Source organism: Catharus ustulatus, chromosome Z (genome assembly GCF_009819885.2).
Source record: "Catharus ustulatus isolate bCatUst1 chromosome Z, bCatUst1.pri.v2, whole genome shotgun sequence".
In the NCBI taxonomy this organism is placed as follows: domain Eukaryota; kingdom Metazoa; phylum Chordata; class Aves; order Passeriformes; family Turdidae; genus Catharus; species Catharus ustulatus.
Window position 1 is genome coordinate 50,772,527 of NC_046262.2, and position 20,697 is coordinate 50,793,223.

Consider the following 20,697-nt stretch of genomic DNA (forward strand, 5'->3'; position numbering starts at 1 on the left):
TTATGAATGGAGGTTTTTATGGCTTCAGAATCTCTTTTAAAAATACCACTGAATAGGTTTTCAAGACGTGTCTCCAGGTGTTAGAAATGTGTTTACAGGTAGTCTCATGCTGCTAAAAGACTATTTCAGACTGGAAAATCCCTGCAGGTATTAACAAGCTTTCTTCCCCCTTTTAAAACTAGCAATAATAATTTTTAAAAAACTCTAGAAACCAACCAAACAAAAAGAATCCCCAGACAAATTTAAACTGAACTATGAAATTTCAGTGACAGAAAAACAGAGGAATGACCAAGGTCTATGCACTTCTGAGATCTTATCTCATGTTTTTCTGAAGGAATGATTTAAAGATTTGATATAAACCAACCACCTTATTATCTCAATGACTTGGTGTTTGTCAGTTTAATGGAATGGCTTTGTTGAAAACAGTAAGAAAGCTTTTTTTTTCATCTTTGTTCCAGCTGCCAGGACCCACTGTGCTGACTCAGTGCAATACTACCCAGTACCCATTTTTCTGGACTCCTGGTGTCACCAGCTAGAAAAAAACCCAGCCCAAACATTCACAGTTAAAGCTGCTGGAAAATTATTTCCCCTGCCTTCCCTCTCAGTAAACCGGTATAGTTGAGTCATAAAGATCTGCAACTCTTTAAGTTTTGCATGACTGTGTTGAGAAAACCAATCCATCTTCTCTCATACCCCACCTTAGGGCTCTTAAAACCTGTTACCTGAGCTAGTAGTCTGAGGTGCATGAACCTGGAAAGAGAATGAATTTGTTAAAGAAAAAACCCTCAGTTACAAGAAGCCAGGGGATCATTGGTGATATGAGAAGAAATCATACTTCAGAACTATGAAAACAAAATCAATAAATAATGTGACTGAAGTAACCTGCAGCCTTGAAAATTACCTAAGCAATCTGATCAGCTATAGTGGTCTTAGGGTATAGTTAGGGTTTTCTGGCCCCTTGTCAGACCTATTTCAGAAACAACCCCTCCAGGACAGGTTTATCAACTGATCTTTAGCAGTGGTTTAAGTTCTGTTTTCAGCTGGTTCATCATCATATCATTTATCTCCACTTTCCATCAATGACTGCCAACATGACTCTCTATATGAAAAAGATAGTTGTAACTTACAAAAGGAGGGGAGATCAACATGTCTATGTGATATAATTTGTGACTCTTGAAGCAACATTGTAAGAATGGATTTCAATCATCTGGTTTTAGTTTGATCATGAGCCTGCAATCCAATTTCTCTGCATGCTAGAGTGGCCATACAAAACTCACTCCATGGGCCTTGTGAATTCACACTTGTGAATTTTGAAACAAGGGATTATAGATGGAAATCACAAAACCTGAACCAGAAAATTCATGCTCAATTTCCAGCCTCAGTGGAGTGAAGGGGAGACAAGACCTGAAAAAGACTGGAATAGTAAGCTCTTAAAGCTTTTAAAACTGTGTTACTTCTATAGCTCCGTAAATGAAACAGTTTATTAAGTTTGCAGGTATAGGAGAAGGTTTGTTTGACACAACTTCCTGCATATATAATATAATGAAAGTCATTACAGTCCTGAAGCCAGCCCAATTTTGTTTGTCCTAGAGGCTAACCTCAGGGCCAGCTCTTGCACTAGAAAGCATTTGACAACCTTTCTCCCACTGGCAGGTGGTATGCAGTGGCTGATCATTCTGAACTTTCCTGATTTCAGTACTTTCCTTCACCTCTCACCCTTTCCAAGTGAGTGATGATAATTTTAGATGCCTCTGCATGATGGGGAATATATCAGGTCGCTTTGAAAACACCATAAAACAGGCATTCACAGTAGTTAAAAACAAGATGTATAAAATCCAAATGTCAAGGAAAATTAATTCTTTTGTAGCTTGTCTCGGCAGACACAAACTTTATGCTGCTTTGCATCTTAAAATACAAATTTCCTTTAAAGTCTGCAGCATTTCCTCTAATGACGCAAAAAAAGCTCAGCGCACATTCTGGGACCTTTCTAGTATGCCTGGGATAAGCTTAAACATATACAGCTGCTCTTTATTAGCTTACTTCAGGGGATCTTTCACAGCTGGGTTAATATAGATTTACATATGTTTGGCTGAATATGCATGTTTTCAGGGCTCCAGAGAAGTTGTTGTAGCCTGCAAAGTGAATCTCTCATCTTCACAGCTCCCATTTCACTGCATGGAGCTTCTCTGATGGCACAGAACAAGTGCTGGGTGTTTCTTTTTTTTTTTCATTTTTTTTTTTCTTTCCCCAATGTGGGCATTATGTATTCTGAGCAGCCCAGTGCCTTTCTGGAAGAAGTTTTATGAATAGTGTCAAGGAAAAAGAAGCTGTCACTGAGAAATTCTGTGGCTTTCCCTCTCCTTTTATACAGCCTGTTTTGAACTATGGCCTTTCTGCACAACAGGGAAAAGTGAAGTTTGCAGAATGTCAACATAAGCAGCTCTGCTTAGCAGGCTGAAGCTCAAAGGAAACTTATGGTAGAATTTTGGTTAAATTTCAAACACCACATGTAATCTAAAAGCAAAAATTGTTTCTTCACCAGCTCTGATCTTCTTTAAGGACACAAAATGTAAACGTTAATTTGGAGCTAACAGTGCAACTGAACACATCACAGCTGAACTAACAAAGAAGTCATCTATTAAGCATTCAAAGACAAATAGTAGACAGTACTCTATATTTCCTATTCCCTGAGGCTCCTGGAAATTATAACAAAATTGTTGAACAACTATGTGAGCAAGCCAACAGTGTTTATTCATGCACATAGGCTGTATGTCTTAGGAACAGTTCTGCCCACAGCTGGGCTGCTGGTGCATGCTAGGAACATGGCTGGGCCTCTTGTTAGCTCTGCCTTTACGCAGAGGAAGGATGAAACCTCTTCTGTCATTAAAATGCCATCACTGTATATTGCATGGCAGAAAGCAAACACTGCGGATTAGCTCTTCATTTCTCCCACACTCATGAACACAGCACATATAGTCAAAAGGCCTGGACTTAGGAATTAAAACATGCCCCTGCCAGGGACGCTGACTGCTTCTTCCTGAAAGATTTGCAGGGCTGGTGAGGTAGGCAAAAACTGGTATTAGGTTTACCATTTCCCTTTGTATTGCAGTACCATTGCCTCATCTGCCCTTGAATACCTTAAGTGACTGTGCAATTGTGAGTTTGAAACACAGGCTGTAACAGTCACCAAGACTAATTTTACTGCTTGTTCTTCTTTGATATCTCACTACTTTCAAGTATAAATATGAGAACCTTTCTTTCCTCTGTTACATTAATTCACATCCATAGTAAGTCCAGTAAAGCAAACATAGTTACTCTAGCCATATCCTGATGTAAAAGACATCGTTTCCCTTATGGACTTTGTGCCCAGATGCTGCTATGGTCTCACTTAGTTAATTTTCTGTCTCCAGTGGTACCTTCTTGCATGCATTTTTCTGTCTTATTTATAGTTCTCTGCTTTTTTAAAAACCTAATTCTAGTTTAAAACCTCTTGCAGACACTGTGTGTACATTTATACTTTATTGCCATAACCGCATTGATGTTTCCTGTGTACATTTTTTAACATGCTCAGTAATTACTGTGGCCAGTCTGCTTCCCTGGATGAGGTGAACTTGTAGCTTCATCTCAGAGGACATACACTGGCAAGTAAACAGCTCCAGTAAAGCTGAGTCCAGAAGTAACATAGAATAGTGAAGTGTGGTAAATACATAGTAATAAATAGTAGATAATAAATAAAAGTAAAATAGTAGCAATAGTCCAGCAGTAATACAACCACAGTAGTGTGGGCAAACAAGTGTCCTCTCCAAAATACATTCAAATCCCATGCAGACACCCTCTTGATTGCCCAGCAGCAGCCCAGGCAGACATACCTGTCTGCTTCACCAAACATTTCACAAACAGCAGTGCTGCTGCAAATAACAACTCCCCCAGCCTTGAAATCAGTTCTGCTACTGGGTCAAATTTCACTTTTCTGGATTTACTGTAGTCATTTGTCCCGCTCCTGCTAGTGCTCTTACTTTAACCCAGGATCTTCCAGTGCTGCAGGAAAACCAGGGAGCTTACATAGCTTACAGTCAACGTGAAGGAAGCTCCTGCAACAAGGAACATGACTGGCTTTCTCACATTTACATGCTAGTTCTCAAGACGTGCTTATTGATCTCCTGATACACAAACTTCCATATAAGAGGTTAAAGCCTAATTTATTTTCCTAGCATTGGAACCCTATCAATTTTTATCACCATCTCTTTCCACTCAGTGACATATTACACAGTGTAGGTGAGATCAAACCTTTCAGGGAAGCACTGCTGATGTTATCAAGTTGTCTTGCCATGAGCAAGTAGAGATAAGCTGTATTGTCTTTCCAGGTCTTCATGCTGAGTATATGAAAGTATCTGCTGATTTGATATTAGTAATTTAGTTCAACGACTGTGAACTGCACACTGAGATATGAAAAAGCCCTGTGCACACAAAATTAATTCATCTTACTGGCCTCAGGACATTGCCTGTTGCTGGTCATATTTAGAAAAAAACCATATAAAGTGCTGCAAAATTGTAAGACTTCTTTAAGACACTGAATAGAGACTCCTGTTTTGTAGAGATAAATGCTATCTGAAAAAAAAAGAGCAGTGCTCTTTATGTTCCTTGTTATGAGCCATGATTGCACAAACCTCTGCATGGGCTGTGGTGAATGCAGGAGGTTCAGTGTGGACAGCAGGCAGAAGGGACAGAGGGAACTCCTGCACTGTGCCCTCCTTTGAGAGGCTCTGGCTGGGACTCATTCAGCAATGAATGCACATGGAGAATTGCTGAGATGTCTGATGGGACCAATGAGCTGGTGGCAGAATTAAATTTCTCTAGGGCTCAAAGTCGCTACTGATGGCACCTCTTGGTAAGACCACTTTTGTGAGCATCCCTAAAAACCAGTGGGACTCAGTGTCCACCCAACACTCACCCTGCTTGCTTGCAAACAAGAGCTCATATTTATTTAAGAATAAGAATTTACCAATATAAAGAACAAGAAAACATCTAGAACATATGTGCTTCTCAAAAGACTTTTGGAATTATTTTAATGAAGGCATTTAATGCATGCTTAAATTCCCTGTATGTGCTGTACTGTTTGTATTCAGCAACTGCAGATCTTCCAGGCTCTCCAAAAATACCCCTTTGTTTCTTTCTACAAGGATAGCAGATAGCAGTAGATTTGTAGGGCCTCAAAAATGTGCCTGCTTTCCTCATAACCTCCTTTTTTATATATAACAGCTGCTCTTTTATTTTCTATCACAATTGTGAGTAAGATGGGATGGAACATGAACAAGATGGCATATTATTGACAGCATGCAGCTGGTGTTATTTTCCAATTAAAAAATCCTTGATGGGCATGTGAAAGAACTGTCTAGTTTATGCCCAGTTGTGACAATGCTATCAAGCTGCCCTTTCAGATCAGATTTTATTTCACAGAAGATAAGAAATCTTTGGTTGCTGGTAGAAGAACAACAGTTTAATATCCAGGCCAACACAAAATTGGTGATGAATTTGCTGTTAGCCATTTCCAAATGTTTGCTGTACTGTACAGCTGTGCCAGCAATGCTTCTTAATGCTTCCTAAGCAAGTACTCTATAAACTGCCCTGAGCCCTTCTAATGCCAGTGGAGCTGTTAAAATCCACTTGAGCAGGGACCCTGAATTATTCTGCTCTGCTGGGGCAGGGAGAGCTATCAGACTATCAGCTGGTGGCTTAGGAGCACCAATGCTCAATGTGTACAGAGTTGTTTGAGCATTTAGTTACCTGTGACAACTCTCTTCTGGGCATGATGGACTGAGATTTTAAAAGAACTTACAGCTTTGCCAACAAATCTCCTTCTCCCTCACAGGAAGGTTAGGATGCACATTTTTGATACAATGGTAAATTTGCACTGTCTGCTTCAAAATTGTCAATAAAATGCCCTTAAGACACATTTTTGTAACACGAGAATAACAACATATCTTTTCCCCAGCCTCTCTCTCAGCCACTGGCACAATCTTAGGATACATGATTAAGTCTAGCAAAAGTAGTAGCAATGGTAACTGGACAGCAGAGACTGCAGTGCCTCACTAAATGACTAATACAGAGTTCGAAGGAGCACCTGCCTAGACACCTGACTAAATGAAAGAAATTCAGAGGAACAATGCCTTTCCAAACACAATGACATTTGTTATCTGTATTTAATGCTCAATAAAACTGAGATTGCAAAACCTAAATTATGGCTTCTCCAGGTTTTTAATTTTTTAATTAACTGCATGCTGTTGATCAGTAAGCTGACACAAAGAATTAAGTGTGCCTTTTTTACAGTCAAGGAAAACTAAGAAAAATGGAAAAGTTATTTGGGATCCTTCCTACATAATTAAAGAGACATTGATAACCATTAACTAAAAGTTAATGAATATGAGAAAAATGTAGGTGGTGTTTTTTACAGGGCACGTAATTAGACAGTTGACAGTTTACAGACCATATTAACAGTGCTCTGAACCAGGACTGTCAATGTTTGGGTCATTGTATCTGAACTACGTATTAGTGAACACACTGAATCACATCTGAACCATTAATTAATACAGTCATTGGAACTAGGCACATCCTATAAGAAAAATGAATTATTCAAATATCTTTAACAGCATATTGACATTTTAATTGTACACTGGCTTTAACAAAGCTAAAAGGTGCTTTAAATGTCTTTCAGCTACTAGACTTTCTGCTATTAAATCCCTTTGAATTTCAAAGCAGTTTCAGAAATCTCTTGTTTAAAGGGCTAGACTATCCTCCCAATTCAGCATCTTTATATGGCACAGCATCTCCTTATAATCAATATAAACATCACAAAAATGAAACTGGGTATTACTCAACATCCTGTCCACCAATTATGCCTTGCTATTTCTAGATAGAGCTGTGGCTCTGTGGAGCAAGCACACCCTACAGCAAATTCCCAGCTCTTGATAAATATGTCAGTGCTACAAAGGTCAAACAAGAGCACGAGGCAGTCTGTGTTCCTCCACGGAGCAATCCTCACCGGGTGACAGTGGATGAATACAGCTGGGGATCTGGTCCATCACACAATAGCTCTAGTGCCCTAAACCCTGAGCAGCTGCCTTGACAAATTAGATATGGCCTCTTTTATTGAAAAAGCATATCGGGGTCCTGGGGCAATGACAGTTTTTCCCTCTTTTAGTAAGACAAGCCTCTACAGCTCATTGCAGCCTGGAAATTGATAGCCTGATTTGAAATCTTTGCAGGTGGACAATTACGGGTCAAGGATACCTGCTGTTTCCAGAAGTCGCGTTTGATAATATCTATTTTAAACTTCATCATTCTTTTATTTGTAGAATCTACTAATGTGGGAGGAGAGAAGCTCTGTTTTCATAACCAGGGGTTGCACATCAATACAACCTCTTCTGTTACCAATTATGTAATTTTTTTTTTTATTTTTTTTTTTTGCTACTGAACAGCAAAAAGCTCTTGGTTCTAATCTTGCCACTCAATGTTTCTACTTCTGGTAGTTATATCCGAAATCTGTACTGTTAGCGAAATGCAGAAATGTTTTGAATTCTGAAAATGTTAAGTGAGTGTCAGTGCTGAAGTATAGGCATTTCTTTAAGAGTGGCCCAGGCAGTTGGTGTGTGCTGGAATATACCCCACCATTATCTTGATTTCCTCATCCTTGCCTATCTTTTGCAGTTAAATCTGTTCCTTTCCTTACACTTTCAGATGGCTACTATAGAAAATCTGTGAGTAAATGAGCTGGAGCCTTCTTTACGTAAGGTATAAAATGCAGAGTTAGTCACAAAGAGGGCACACTAAATCACTGCCCCATACTCTATTGAAACCCGGTGTTTGACTAAATTGGCTTAAAGATGTGGCCCTGCTCAGGGATTTAGCTTCTGACATCTTTTCTGAATGCCTTGTCTCTGGTCTGTCTCTTCACTCTTGTTCTCAGAGAAACTTACTAAAACATCAGAAAAACAAGTCTGAAGAATGTCTGCTGTCAGAAACATCCTTCCAGCATTCTTCTTTCATGAATTTTATATACAATTTCCATTTTATTAATTAGCATCTACTTTACCACTGTCACTGTTTGAACTTGAGGATGTAATCTGAGATGATTAGCTGGCTCTAACCGTGGGAGCAGACAGCTCATACATGCAAGACAGAACAGAAGAAGGATCAGTGTCATTTCCCTGGACAAGTCTGGTGTGTTCCCTTAATCCTGACTGCACAGCCCTCCTGGTGCATGTCACAGGATACCAGCCATTCCAGTGTGGTGAGATCATCAATCTTCTGGCATGTTTGTGAGTTATTAGCCTGGCCTACTGACTCAGGTATGTGGCCCCTAAAAACTATACTGGGAAATTTGGTCCCATTCAAGTGCTAACAAATGCTAAAAACTTTTTTTTTTTTCAACTTTCAACCAAGCAACCAGTATATAAATAAAGCCTCCCTCCGGAAACAGGGATGTTTACAATAAGGTGATGCTAATTTACCTAAGAACATTTCAGAAAAAATGTACAGAACTTCGTTTAGCACAGACTCATCCAACCAACCTGTTTTCATCCTAATGAGGAAAGTCAGCATGTTCTCATCTAGATGTGGCTCTATACAATTTTAAATGGACTAAACCCTGTGTGATTCTGTCTCAGTAAAATAATTTTCTGAGCCACTGCAGCTCTGAGCTACCACACTTCTCACCCCACATGTCAGCCACATGCTACAGAATCACAGATACAATCTGAGCAAATTTTCTACTCCCTTTCTCAAAACAATCTTTTACTAGACTCCGGGCAGAAAACTTAGAAGCATAGTAGAAGAAGGATTTGGTCTGATTCAATCTTCATTGTTTCCTCAGCATTTGAAACTTAGTGATCTGCAAAGAACTTGTAATTGTTCTATGTTTGTGCATACAAGGGCTGGAGATATGGGAAAAAATAGCAGTGTTTGTGTAATTTCCCCCCAGATGCACATGCTTTGGGTGAACACATCTCTTCCCAATCCCACCCAGCCAGAACTGTCTATGGTGCATCTCCTCCCACAAGCCTTACACTTGCTTTAGGATCAATCAGTTCCTTCAGACAGTGTCAGGATGATGATACTGATGAAATACTGAATATTTGCTTCATCTCGACACCTCGAAGCCCTGCCAGTCAGACCTGCAAACACTGACTCAAAACCTAATTTTTCACAAATTTTGTGCCACTTTCATTCTTCTTTTCCTCATCTGATTTGTTACATAATGCCAACAACGTAATAAATTCCTCTGTTTTCTCTGATATAGAAACTGGCTTGAATCTTTCAGATCCTTGTACATATTAGCACATAACAATATTTTTGTGCAAAAAAATACTCTGCAAATGTACTCTGCAAGTGCAAAACTCAGGTCTCTTGTGATGAATATTAATTGTTTAATTTATGTAAAAAAAGAAGTCTGAAGCTTTGTTTTGCCACAGATTTCCTTCCCCACTTATTTCATGTCTACTTGTAAAGTATCTTGTTATATCAGCACTTTACATTCGTTATCATAACTGTACCTGAAGTTTCTTGTAATTTTGTCTCACTGCAGGAGAATCTGCCTGAACATTTGCAGACTCTCCAGAGACAAGCATTGTCAGCACTTGGCAAATCTTTCAAGTAGTGATAATCACTGTGAAATTTAGTAACACTGCCACTTGTGTACAATATGAAATATCTTCTGCAGGCAGGTTTTGAAATGAACAGCTCTTCGGCTCCCCAAGAGCACAGCCCTCTCCAAATAGAGGAGTTGACTACTGCTAATGATGTACCAGAGGAAGAGCTGCAGTTATCAATAATAATAATACAGATTATACAATCCATAAAGTAATAGATGCTACCAGATACTGTCTCTAAAGGAGTACTCTTGATATCCGAATAAACTAGCAACTCTTAACTCTGTAAATTGTGTTAATCACATACCACTTCTAATCAGCTTTTACCTTTGTTACATGGATATCAACAAAAGGCTTGCTAAGGAAAGGAAATACCACCTCACAATCTTCACCTAAGGATGCTGAGCCAAGTAAGAATACAAACATTAAAGACTGCTAACCACTGCACTTTTGTTATTCAGTGCCCAGCTCAGCCACTTCCACCTGAATGCTGTGAAGAAGAAGCTGTAGCAGAACCACAAAATCATAACCTGTATTTTCAATCAATTTATCAAAACATCAAAATTTATCAAAAATTAAAAGGCACAGATTTCAGGGAATTGGGGAATGAGTGAGAAAACCGAGCTGTTGGCTAAATTTTCACTGATGAATGCATCACTGGAAGAGCATGAGGCATTTCTGGATGGAGGCAGGAAGGACAGGAGGCAGCAGAGAAGGGCAGCAGGGTAGTGAGGGACAGGGCCAGCTACTCTTGAAGAAAATCCCTTTGGTTTCTTCACGGGGGCCTGTGGAAGAGCTGTACATCTCTACTGCCCCCTCGTTAGTAGGGTGGCTACAGAGGGATGGCACTACTGGGGTGTGGAGGGTAAAGCCTTGGAGTGCTCCACAGGAGGAGCAAGGAGCTGCATGACTCCCACTGTGGAGGGAGGAACACCAAGTACAATGGCAGCAGGAGGGAAGGTTAGGCAGCAAGGTTAGGGAAACTGCTTCAACAAAGGTGAGAAACACACAATTAAATTAACAATAAAACACAGCAAGAAAGAAAACAAAATGTAAACATACTCCAGAACATGTGCTGTTCTTTTGGGTTGCTTTTTTAATTCTTTTAATTTTTTAAAAATGTTTTTGGTTGCTTGATTTGATTTTGTTTTCTGGGGAGGTGGGAGGAGAATAGAAATAATAGAAATAGGGGTGTAATTTGCCCAACCAGAGTTGGGTTTTTTGGTGGGTTTTTTGTGGTGGGTTTTTTTTTTTCTGGGTTTTTTTTTTTTTTTTTTTTTAAACCTGCAATAGGAAGGGCAGATTCCTTAATGGCCAAAATGAAAATATGAAAATGCCAATGGGATGGCAGTGCACAATTCCTACTTCATGGGTTGGACTACACATTTTCATCTTGGCAAGAAATGTTGATGTAGCTCAGAAACAACAGTCCCAGAGTATATTTAGCTACTAAAGCTGTGGCACACAAATGTCACATTCCCATGAGTCAACCCTTTCAAAGAACCCCGTCTTCACACCCCCACAGATATTCCCCAAGATGCCTGCACTGAATTAAGAGTGAAGCATATGGATGGATGTGACATCATCAAAGCAACCGTGTTACAGTAAAGAGAACAGCAAGTGGATTCTATACAATTAGTACAATCAGTAAGGAGCCATTTGTGAGCACAGAAAAAGAAAGAAAACACTGCTCAAAGGAATAGACACAATCAATGAAAAAAACCACAAAGCACCTTGCAAAACAAAGAGAAAATATTAAAAAAATAAAGTTTTCTTTGTGAATGTGTGAAAGCAAAAGAAATCACAGCAAAAGTGGAAACAAAATCTGATAAAAGGATTGCAAGGGTAACATTTCTTGATTTAATTTTGTGTAAGAACTCTTTCCTTTGCCCTTTTGTAACAACAACTGAACAGAGTTTTGGAGCCAGCTGGCTCTGACAGGGCAAGGCAAGGAGTAGCAACACACGGGTGGATGGTAATGGTGAACAACCATGCGGTCACCTCTGCCGCCATTGCCTGGATGGGTGTAGACTGCTTCCAGCTTTGCCAATATTCATAATTAGGCACCAAAGGGTGCATGATACTTAAATGGGAAGTGCTTATAAGGCTCTTTGGTAACCATCACTCCCTGAGGAGGGAAGTATTGAATGTAAGCCACTTCATCAGTCAGGGAATTGAAGCGAAAATGGTTAGAATCCAACAGCTATACATGTATTAATATTTTCACTGCATGCTCTTCTGAAAGCTGCTAGGGGCATACAAGATGCTTTTAAGAGTTAGTTTTCCATCTATTAAGCATTGCTTTTCAGAAGACTTGTGAAGCAGGGACCCACACATAACAAACAGTTGCATATACATCTCTGCATTCCTCTGGATACAGAAAGGGGCAGATCTTCAACTTTTTGTGGTTTCTGACCCTTCCTTCCTTCCTTCCTTCCTTCCTTCCTTCCTTCCTTCCTTCCTTCCTTCCTTCCTTCCTTCCTTCCTTCCTTCCTTCCTTCCTTCCTTCCTTCCTTCCTTCCTTCCTTCCTTCCTTCCTTCCTTCCTTCCTTCCTTCCTTCCTTCCTTCCTCCCTTCCTCCCTTCCTCCCTTCCTCCCTTCCTCCCTTCCCCCCACCCCCCCCGCTTTCAGGATGGACAAGAGAAAGATACCACTTATTTTCAGAAGTGGGAACACTGGATTTTCTAAGAAATGTCCTCTTGCCCCAAGTATTTTGTATAACAGGTGTTACCAACAGATTGGACAAAGAAAGAAAAGATCCTCATTTTTTGGGTGTCAGCATTATCATTGACATTGCTGAGAGGAAAGACAACTTCTAGATAAATCACATGCCATCTTAAGCAGGGCATGCAGGTTTATCTGCCTTCCCTCTGCTATGTAAGTGATACCCCTTTTTTCAATTGCCTTTCTAAAATTGAAGAGCAAGGCCTGAAGAATTAAAAAATGAAGATGATATCTCAAACACAGCTCAAACTGAAATTAGGAGCCTTAGGTTTCATCTTCAGTACTGTCACTCCCTTCTAACTGAAATTATGGTTTTGAGTTTGAGTATTGCAGCCACCTGAAATTTTTCCTCTGCCAAAACTCAGCAGCCCCCAGGGTTGCAGGGTACAAAGAGGCTCTGTGCTTAATACACAGCTGAGACTGATCAGGTTCTAGAAATTCACTGTCTTGGTTTAGATTTTACATTTATTCTCCCAGAATGTCTAGAGGATTAAGCTCTACAAAGAAATTGTTCAAACAGGGGTAGTTTTTCCCTTTTTCTTTAGGAAGAGCTAATTAGCTGGGAGGTGGGGGAAAAGTTTACATCCTCTGCCTTTGGGAATTTAAATCTTCATATTCAATTTCCTGCAAATAATCCTAAAAGCCAAGGCTACTAGATTAGTATTTTCCATGGTATCTCAAGAAATTTTACTGTATCTCCTGCCTAATTTGACTGATCTTCTCAACTGGAAAAGTGCTTCAAGCTTTGTCTCTACTGGGGCAGCCAGGTGATGCCCATTGCCTTTATGGTAAGGAACTGGGAAGGCTCTCTGAGATCACTCCTGGGGAATTCAGTGAGAAACCCTGGATGTCCTTGGACTATGGGAGGCATTGTGTATCTGGGGCTGTTGTGAATAACAGGCACTGAGGTCACAGTCTGGATCCAGACCACCATTCACAAAGCTCTGCTGAAGACTGTTCTGTGATGTTAATGTGCTCATCGCTCATTGCTGAAAGCCTTCACAACTGCAGAGAATTCAAGATTCAGTGAGTCAGATGGAGAGGAAAGAATAGGGGAAACGAGTAACCTACTAGTTTGGGCAGACAATGCAAAGCATCAGGTCTGGCATGCCAGCAGTTTCTCTAGGAACAGCTGATGCTTTTGTCTAATGAGTTCTTCATATTAAATGCATGAACAATAGAGACTCGAATCCACATTACAATTAATATTTTAAGTGTTTTATATCAAGTATTCATAGCAGAAAGAACTGAACTCATGTGTTCCTGCCCCTGGTGAATGCCTTAACCACTCAGCAAGTGAGTTTTCTCATACTCATCTTCCTTCTGACACACTGAGTACTTAATTAATCCACACAGAGAAAAACTTCAACAGAACAGAGATTGAAAGAAGAGATCTAAGAACACCCTGGAGAAGAATAACTAGGATTCAGATCTCTCTAGGCAGTGGAGCTATTTGAACCTAACTTCCCTGTTTAAAAGGAACCATTTTAAAGTCTCTGAGATACAGACTAAAAGGAGCTGAAAGAATGATGAGGGTCAAGATGCAATGAGAAAAGATTCTTCTTCTCTATGTTCAATCAGCCAGTTTTGGCAATTTTCTGCCAAATTCTCTGTATGTATGGCAAAGGGAGAGTGGAGGCCAAAGAACAAGATCTGTATTAGATCCCTGTGCTTCAGCACTTGTCTGAGTACTGTGAAATGACACCTAAATCTTAATTTCTTTGTGTATGAAAAACAAAACATAGAACCTCTCCATGAGCAGTCATTTATGCATCATTTAATGTATGCTAATAACCACACTCAAAAAGGTAATTTTGCACAGGTCTCACAGTGGGACTGAGGCCCAGTGACTAGAACTACTCCCAGTTTTACTTAAATGATTAAACTAGAGCAGGCCTTCCTTACCTGCATTGGGATACTGGACTCAAGTGAACTGATTGGCTATGTCATGAGTGGCAGCAGCCTTGGCTGCAGTGATCATGCCCTGGTGGAGTTTACAGTCCTCAGGCATGTGGGTGAGGCAACCAGTAAAGCCAGGACCCTGCATTTTAGAAGAGCAAACTTTCATCTCTTCAAGGAGGGTCAGTAGCACTCCCTGGGAACCTGCCCTCAAAGACAAGGGAGCAGAACAGAGCTGGCAGATCTTTATGGATATTTCCCAAGAGGGAAGAGCTAAAGAAATCCAGGTGAAAGAAACTAGACAAGAAAGACAAGAGACTGCATGGCTGTATTGGGACCTGCTAGCCAAACTAAAGGGCAAAAATGAAATGTACTGGTGGTGGAAGAAGGGACAGGTATCATGGAAGGAGTATAGGAACACAGTCTGTTTTGATGGGGTCAGGAAGGTCAAGGTGTAGTTGGAGCTGAACTAGGAAAGGGATGAGAAGAAAAACGAGAAGGGCTTCTACAGGTATGTCAGCCAGAAAAGGAAGGTTGAAGAAGGTGTGCTACACCTGGTAAGCAAGGCTGGCATGAGGAGAAGGCTGAGGCACTTACCAATTTTGCCTCATTCTTTTCTTGCAGCCTCTCTTCCCACACCTCTTGAGTGTTTGGTCCACAAGACAGGGCCTGGGGGAGCAAAGTCCCTCTCACTGTAGGAGAAAATCAGGTTTGGGACCACTTGAAGAATCTGAACAAACCTAAGTCTATGGAACATTATGAGATATATCCCAGGGTCTCAGGAACTGGCTGATTTAATTACTAAGCCACTGTCCATATTTGAAAAATGTGCCTGTCAGATGAAATGTGCCTGTCAGATGACTAGAAAAAAGGAAATATTGTACCCATCTTAACAAAGGGCAGAAATAATGACCCTACTAACTTGTCAGTCTCATTATCTCTGTGCCTGGGAAGATCATAAAACACATGCTTCTAGAAACTCTGCTAAGGCTTATGGAGAACAGGGAGGTGTTCAAGACAGCCAGCATGGCTTCACCAAGGGAAACTGTTGCCTGACCAACCTGGTGGAGAGAATCCATCAAAGGACAAGGAAAGTGCTATGTATGTCATTTATCTGGACTTTCGTAAGGCCTTTGACAGGGTCCTCCACAACATCCTGGACTTGAAGGGTGGACAATTTAATGGATAAGGAATTCACTGGGCAGCCTTATTCAGAGGATAGTGGTCTGAATGGAGATGAGTGACAAGTGGTGTCCTTCAGGGGTCAATTTTGGGACCAATGTTTTCATCAATGACACAGTGGTATTGAGTGAGCCTTCAACAAGTCTGCAGATGACATCAAGCTGTGTGGTGTGACTGATGCACCTGAAGGATGGGATGCCATCCACAGGGACTTGGACAGGATTGAACCCTGAGGTTTAACAAGGCCGAGTGCAAATTACCTGACTCAGGGAAACTCACAGCCCAGAAGGTCAAATCTATACTGAGCTGCATCCAAAGCAGCGTGTCCAGCAGGGTGAGGAAGAGGATTTTGCCTCTCTGCTCTGCTCATGGGAGACCCCACCTGGAGTGCTGGGTGCAGATCTGGAGCCCCGGGTGCAGATCTGGAGTCCCCAGCACAGGAAGGACACGGGTCACAAAGATAATCACAGGGCTTATGAAGACAGCCTGAGAGATATGGGGCTGTTCAGGATGAGGAAGAGGATGTTCTGGGAAGATGTTAGCGCAGCCATCCTGTATCTAGATGGGGATGTATAAGAGCTGGACAGGGACTTTTTTACAACGGCATGTAGTAATAGGACAAGGCAAATGGCTTCAAACTGAAAGGGGGCAGATTTAAATTAGATAGTAGGAAGAAATTCTTGACTCTGAGGGTAGATGGAGAAGCACTGCAACAAATTTCCCAGAGAAGCTGTTGATGGCCCATTCTTGAAAATGGTCAAGGTCAGGTTGAATGGGGCTTGGAACAGCCTGGTCAAGTGGAAAGTGCTCCTGGTCATGGTGGTGGGGGGGTTGGAACAAAATGATCTTTAAGGTACCTTCCAAATCAAAGCCCTTCATGATTCTGTGCTTCTATGGTTGTTGAGTGATGGAAATAATGTGAAATTAGCTGAGAACTGTTGTGCTGCCTTGGGAATTCAGAGAAGGGCAATATAAGAATGCACCCTTGAGAGTAATAGGAAGCTATGGATCTTGCTTTGTCAGAGAACAGGACAGATCAAATTTAAAGAGAGTTAAATCCCCCCATTTCCCTCCTTCCCATACAATGCACAAAACTCTCTATAAAGGCATACACTTCTGTTTGTTTTGTGTGGTTTCCTCAGGCAGTGAATTATCTAGGACTGAGTCTAAGACTGGCTGCTTAGTTTCAGACTTTACGATAAGCTTTTAATTATAGCATGGGAGATTCATTACATGTTACTCTGAGCCAGCTGGAAGCAGTTACACTTTAGTCCTCCTCCCCCTCCCTCCTCACCACAGGATGTCATTTCCAAGGCCTTACCCTTCTTGTCTTGATGATTATGGGATGAAACTGCCACATATGGATCTGTATTTTCAGATGAACCAAGCGGATCCTTCCAATCCAGCATGCGTCCCCTAGCATCATAACCCTGTCGAGCGCGAGAGTCAGAAGTGGTGGTGCTTGGGACTAGGGAACTGGAGTGTCCTGTTTACATTATAAATACAGGTAGGGAAGACAAGGCTCATTAGTCACTTACCACGCTACCTCCCCATGCTCAGGGATGTACGCACTGCTTTGCTTCTGTGACGGGTGAACGTCTTGTCTTAGGCTGAGCAATGTTTCAAAAGTCCTTCGAAACATGACTCCAAAGGAAGAGGGGATTTGAACCTTCCAGATCAGAGTGCTAAAAGGTGCTGCCACTGAGCTGGCAGTTCTGTGCTTCTCAACAGAGTTAAATGCGTACGAAAGAGGGTAAGCACACTTCATCTGAGTCAAGCACTCTTTGTCTGGATTCAGTACATGTGGCTGACTGATTCTGAAGTGTCAGCCCATGCTGTCTGATACTGGCTCAGTCAAAAAGCAAAGAAAAAATCAATTTAAAACAGAACAATGCCCAAAATGGCTGAAACTGGATGGGAACGCCAGAAGAACTACAAAATGGTGACACCATGAGGCACTCTACCTCTCGCCCCCAGGGGAATGAAAGACTGCCTAACACCAGTGTGCTCATACTTTGGCATTTCTCTCCAGATGGGAAATGTCCCTGTCGCTTGCAGCCTCTTGCATCATCTCTATCGGTCCTGTCTGAGCTGATGGCCCAAAATGGCTCTGGAATGAGCACAAGACCAAGCACCATTTCTGCTCAGAGTGACAATGCCCTGCCATGTGGATCTGCCCAAGAAGCCGTGACTCCAGCAGCAGCTGAGACTGAGGCCTCACACGCCTTTTTTCCATTGCGAACACTCTAGACATCATTACCGCTGCCCTGGACAAGACTGACCTGCTTCTCACATATCATATACACTCCAACAAACAGCACTTTCACAGAACTCGCCCCACTAGAAATACTGCACAATTTGAAAGGTAGTTTGGATGGGACAGCAGCGTTTGTAGACTCACACACTCTTTGCAGCTGGATCTGAAAAGTACATCATCAGCTAAAATGTTTGAGATGCTTGGAGTCTACTGTCTCTGAAAGACAGCTCCCACATGGACTTTCCAGTGGCTCAGCTCCCTTGGGGAGAGGGCACCAAATACCATCCATATTGCAACATTTTGACCTCAAAACCATTCTGGAAGTTTCCTTTTGGCACACGTGAAAAAGTGAGATATTTTCATCAGGATTCAAAGAGTTATGGGCCTCCTTAATTTGATGTGGAGTAACTATATTCCATTGCCTACTTTTCTTAAAGACCCCATTAATAAAAGCATTTTTGACACATGCTCAAACACAAACTAACAGAATTGGATTATTCACAGACAGAATGGCATTTTTTGTCAGATAACACTAGACAGACTGACAGCAGCCCTCCTTCCTCCCATCTCCTTTTGAACAGCCCAGCAAATTAATTTTCCTTCCTTAGATGAATCTCAGTTGGAGAGGGGTCCAATCACCAGGCTTCAGACTGCCCTAGCAGGGACGCTCTCCTTGATCTTTCTTCACTGCTCAGAAAAATAATTTGAGATTCACTGGGGCAGAGACAGATCAACAGAAGAAGCTGAAATTTAAGCCGCACAGAGAAGGCACAGAGCTGGACAGGTAGAGCCTGTGCTTCTGGTGTTTACAGTAAATTCACGAATACAAGCCGCACTGAGTATAAGCCGCATCTCTGGGTGTTGGCAAATATTTCGGTTTTTGTCCATAGATAAGCCGCACACGAATATAAGCCGCTCTGTCGTTCGCAGCGAGGACCCGCGTGCAATTAGTAACAGAACTGCGGCAGGGCGGGGTTTACTGGCTGAGCTAAGGCTGTGCAGGCTCAGCCCGCTAGGGGCCGCTGACGGGGCCAGGTGGCCCAGCCCGGTGCTGCTGCTCGGGGCCGGCCGCCGCTGCCCCTGGGCTCGGTCACCCCGGGTCGGCGCTGCCCCGCGGTGGCAGGCAGGGACGGAGCTTCCCCCGCTCCTACGGCAGCGGCGGCGGGCGGGGCCGGAGCTTTCCCGCGCCCGTGGCGCCGGCGGCGGGCGCGGACAAAGCACCCCGCTTCCTCCCCGAGCCGCGGCAATGGCGGCGCGCACTTCCCGTCCCCCCCCCGGGCCGCGGCAATGGCGGCGCGGGGCTCCCGTCAGCTCCCGGAGCCGCGGCAATGGCGGCGCGGCCCCCCCGAGCCGCGGCAATGGCGGCGCGGCCCCCCCGCGTCCTCCCCGAGCCGCGGCAATGGCGGCGCCCCCCCCCCCCCCCCGTCGGCTCCCGGGGCCGCGGCAATGGCGGCGCCCCCCCCCCCCGCTCCTCCCCTGGGCTGCAGCAGAGGAGGGAGGAAGAGAGCTCTCCCGCCTCTCTCCCCGCCCCCTGTGCTGCCTGCAGGGAGCCAGGGCAACACGGTAACACTGTAACAATTACGAAATGCCAGCTTTTACTGGCCGGTGCTTGGCTCGGCACTCTGGCTGGCACGTCTGGGGTTGTAAATGTCAGAAAATTATTAATATATTAGCCGCACCCGACTATTAGCCGCACTTCCGGGTTTCCACCAAAATTTTTGTCAAATTGCTGCGGCTTGTATTCGTGAAATTACTGTATTTTAAACAGCTCCTGGATAAGCACAAAGCTTTTGAAAGCTGCATCTCAAAAATGCTGTTTTAAATGGCTTCTAAAGCCATACAGCCCAAGTTCTCAGAAATCTAGAGAGAGATGATGAACCTAGATTAACTCAATTCTGCTCCAACAGTCAAAAATCTAATTATTGGTCGCCAATGTCCCCAAGCTTTTTGATGTACCCACATGCTTCTTTTTACCAAGCCCTTTCACCAGCTTCATGGTGTTGAGCTACTCATGAGTCAGCAAAATGCTGCAGCTTCTATTAAGATGCCATTATGATTTAAAGAAGTCCTATTGAATATTAACTTTAGAGTAAAAAAAAAAAAGTCTTTGCTCCTCTGTAAGTTTTCAAGGGCTCCTTTTGATTTACTCAGTCAAATTATACATGGGAGCACTTTGGACTATGTTTTGCATAGGACATGGCCACAATGAACTCCATTAACTTGTGTGTTTAGAAAAGAAAATTGGTTAAATTTACCGTGTTCTCACCATGAAGCCAACCTTCAACTACAGCTAATTGCTAACACAATTTAGCTCTAGATGTCAGTCTGAAAGTTTCATACTGACGGGGCAGTGGATTTTTTTTTTTACCCTCTCACGATAGAAAGTGTGTTTTCTCCCAGCCATCTTTCTTTAAAAGAGCAAATTTAATGCAGTGTTTTGTTAAGACAGAGTTTTGAATGTCGCCCAAACAGAAAAGAGAAGCCAAATGTTATCCTCTTTTAAAAGGTTTCCATAAGCCCCATCACAGCTGGGAACACTGGAGACACACAGATAGAGGGCTCCATGTGAGATCCAATCCAAACGTGCTGCCTGCTCCACGGCAGTCCTGCAGCAGGACTGTTTGTGTCCAAAGGGACAGGTAGAGATCCAGTAACTGCAAACACACGGCCTCTTGAAGCAAGAATATGCTGGATCCTGACAACATTCACTCCAATACTATTTTACACTTGTCAACTCCTGTGGTCATCCCCAAGAAGCAAGATTAAATAACAGGGCAGAGAACAGACTAGAGAATAGAAATTATGGATTTTTTGTGTTTTCTTTTCCCTAAGGATTAAACCACAGTGCAAGCATTCATGGGGTTCCAGTCTTCAAGTTTACACCCCAGTCAGCAGCAACAGTAATGTGTAGAGTATTTGGTCAGCTGAGACATAATGCTGTACTCAACATAAGAAAGCAATTAGTCATTTGCTTGATAAGGAGGTAAAAGA

At 42.4% G+C, this 20,697-nt stretch overlaps 1 protein-coding gene across 7 annotated transcripts in view; it reads right to left on the reverse strand.

The window, feature by feature from the left end:
• Positions 1–20,697, reverse strand: part of SEMA6A (semaphorin 6A) — a 118,968-nt gene that overhangs the window by 8,647 nt on the left and 89,624 nt on the right. For 6 of the 7 annotated variants that reach the window (XM_033084755.1, XM_033084750.1, XM_033084753.2 and 3 more), the window contains one exon: positions 16,771–16,935. The exons of the other annotated variant lie outside the window; for it this stretch is intronic. In XM_033084755.1, coding sequence (XP_032940646.1) covers positions 16,771–16,935 — 165 coding nt within the window. The remainder of the gene's footprint in view (positions 1–16,770; positions 16,936–20,697) is intronic. 7 annotated transcript variants of the gene reach the window in all.